General features: G+C 47.1%; 1 protein-coding gene across 3 annotated transcripts in view; it reads right to left on the reverse strand.

Moving 5' to 3' along the window:
- The window catches only part of ANKS3 (ankyrin repeat and sterile alpha motif domain containing 3), a 37635-nt gene that overhangs the window by 16460 nt on the left and 19885 nt on the right, over positions 1-1290 (reverse strand). For all 3 annotated transcript variants that reach the window (XM_012805795.2, XM_012805793.2, XM_012805796.2), the window contains exon 6: positions 435-579. In XM_012805795.2, the coding sequence (XP_012661249.1) occupies positions 435-579 (145 nt within the window). The remainder of the gene's footprint in view (positions 1-434; positions 580-1290) is intronic.

The raw sequence follows: 1290 nt of genomic DNA on the forward strand, positions 1-1290 counted from the left end.
CTACTTGGGAGGCTGAGGCAAGAGAATCACTTAAGCCCAAGAGTTTGAGGTTGCTGTGAGCTGTGACGCCATAGCACTCTACGGAGGGTGACATAGTGAGATTGTGTCAAAAAAAAAAAATCCAAAGTCAATAAAAATTAATAAATTAATAAAATATACAGTAAGAAATATCACTAGAAAAGTAAAAAGTTAGAAATGAGACTCCCCCTATCCCCTGCCTCCTGTGCATGTTTTTGGATGCAGGGGCCACTCTAAACTGCACCTATCTGTCTCTTTCCCATACACATGCAGTCAGTAGGAGGAAGCAGAGATGGTCTCCAGCAAGGATGCCATAGCCAAATCTCTGGAAACCAGGAAGGGAGAAGGGGACGTCTTTCCCTCCTGGTGCCCCTAACACTCAGGGCAACCAGAGCGCAGCTGGCAGACACAGGTACCTGGGGTCCAACAGAGGCTCTTGGGCAGAGAGGGTGAGCTCTGTGAGTAAGTGTCCATCAAGGCCACGATCTTCATGTGTCCATACTGCTTAGCCAACATCCGAGCTGTGGCTCCACTGTGGTCTCTTGTGTCTACTTTGACTCCCTGTAAATGTCAGTGAAGGAAGAGTTAGGGACCTCTTCTTCAAAGCACCAGGACTTCCTGGGCTGCTGACCCAGAGTAAAAAAAAGGAAGTGTGTCAGCTTCTGACTACCTCCCTTGGGTAGAGAAAGAAGGGGAGGCTTATTTTGATCACAGCCACAAGTTTTGCCTTCACTCTCTTCTTAATGACGACATTGTGGCAGGGTCTTGGGGTCTGGCAAGGGGCAGTGAGCCATCCTGCAGCAGTAGCTCCCAGCCTTCAACACTCTGCCTACCAGGTTCATGAACTCACTTAGTAGGGGACACTGGGAGCTGCCACACAGAGAGCCCAGCCTTCAACTCCTGGCTGGTGTCCCTCTCACTTCTCCTCTCTTCACACAGAACTGGAGACATGGCTCATTAAAGAAGCTGCCAGAAGCCTAGTCAGAATGAGAGCACCACCCTCTGAAACATCCAAAGCTCTAAAATGTATTCAGTCTTTTAGTACAACAGTTCCACTTCTGTGACTCCATCCTAAGGAAATACTCCTTAGTGAAAGCTATTATGCACAAAGATATTTAGCACAACATGTTTGCAAAAATGAAAACCTGGCGATAACTTAAATGTTCAAGGGGGATGAGAAGTCAGTTATATTACTGCCTTAAACGTGGACATTTACAAACAGTTGTATAGTCAAGTTTAAAAAGGATCAGGATGAGGGAGGTGGACGGGGGG

The sequence above is a fragment of the Otolemur garnettii genome, unplaced genomic scaffold, assembly GCF_000181295.1.
Source record: "Otolemur garnettii isolate 467f Iridium unplaced genomic scaffold, OtoGar3 scaffold00044, whole genome shotgun sequence".
Classification (NCBI taxonomy): domain Eukaryota; kingdom Metazoa; phylum Chordata; class Mammalia; order Primates; family Galagidae; genus Otolemur; species Otolemur garnettii.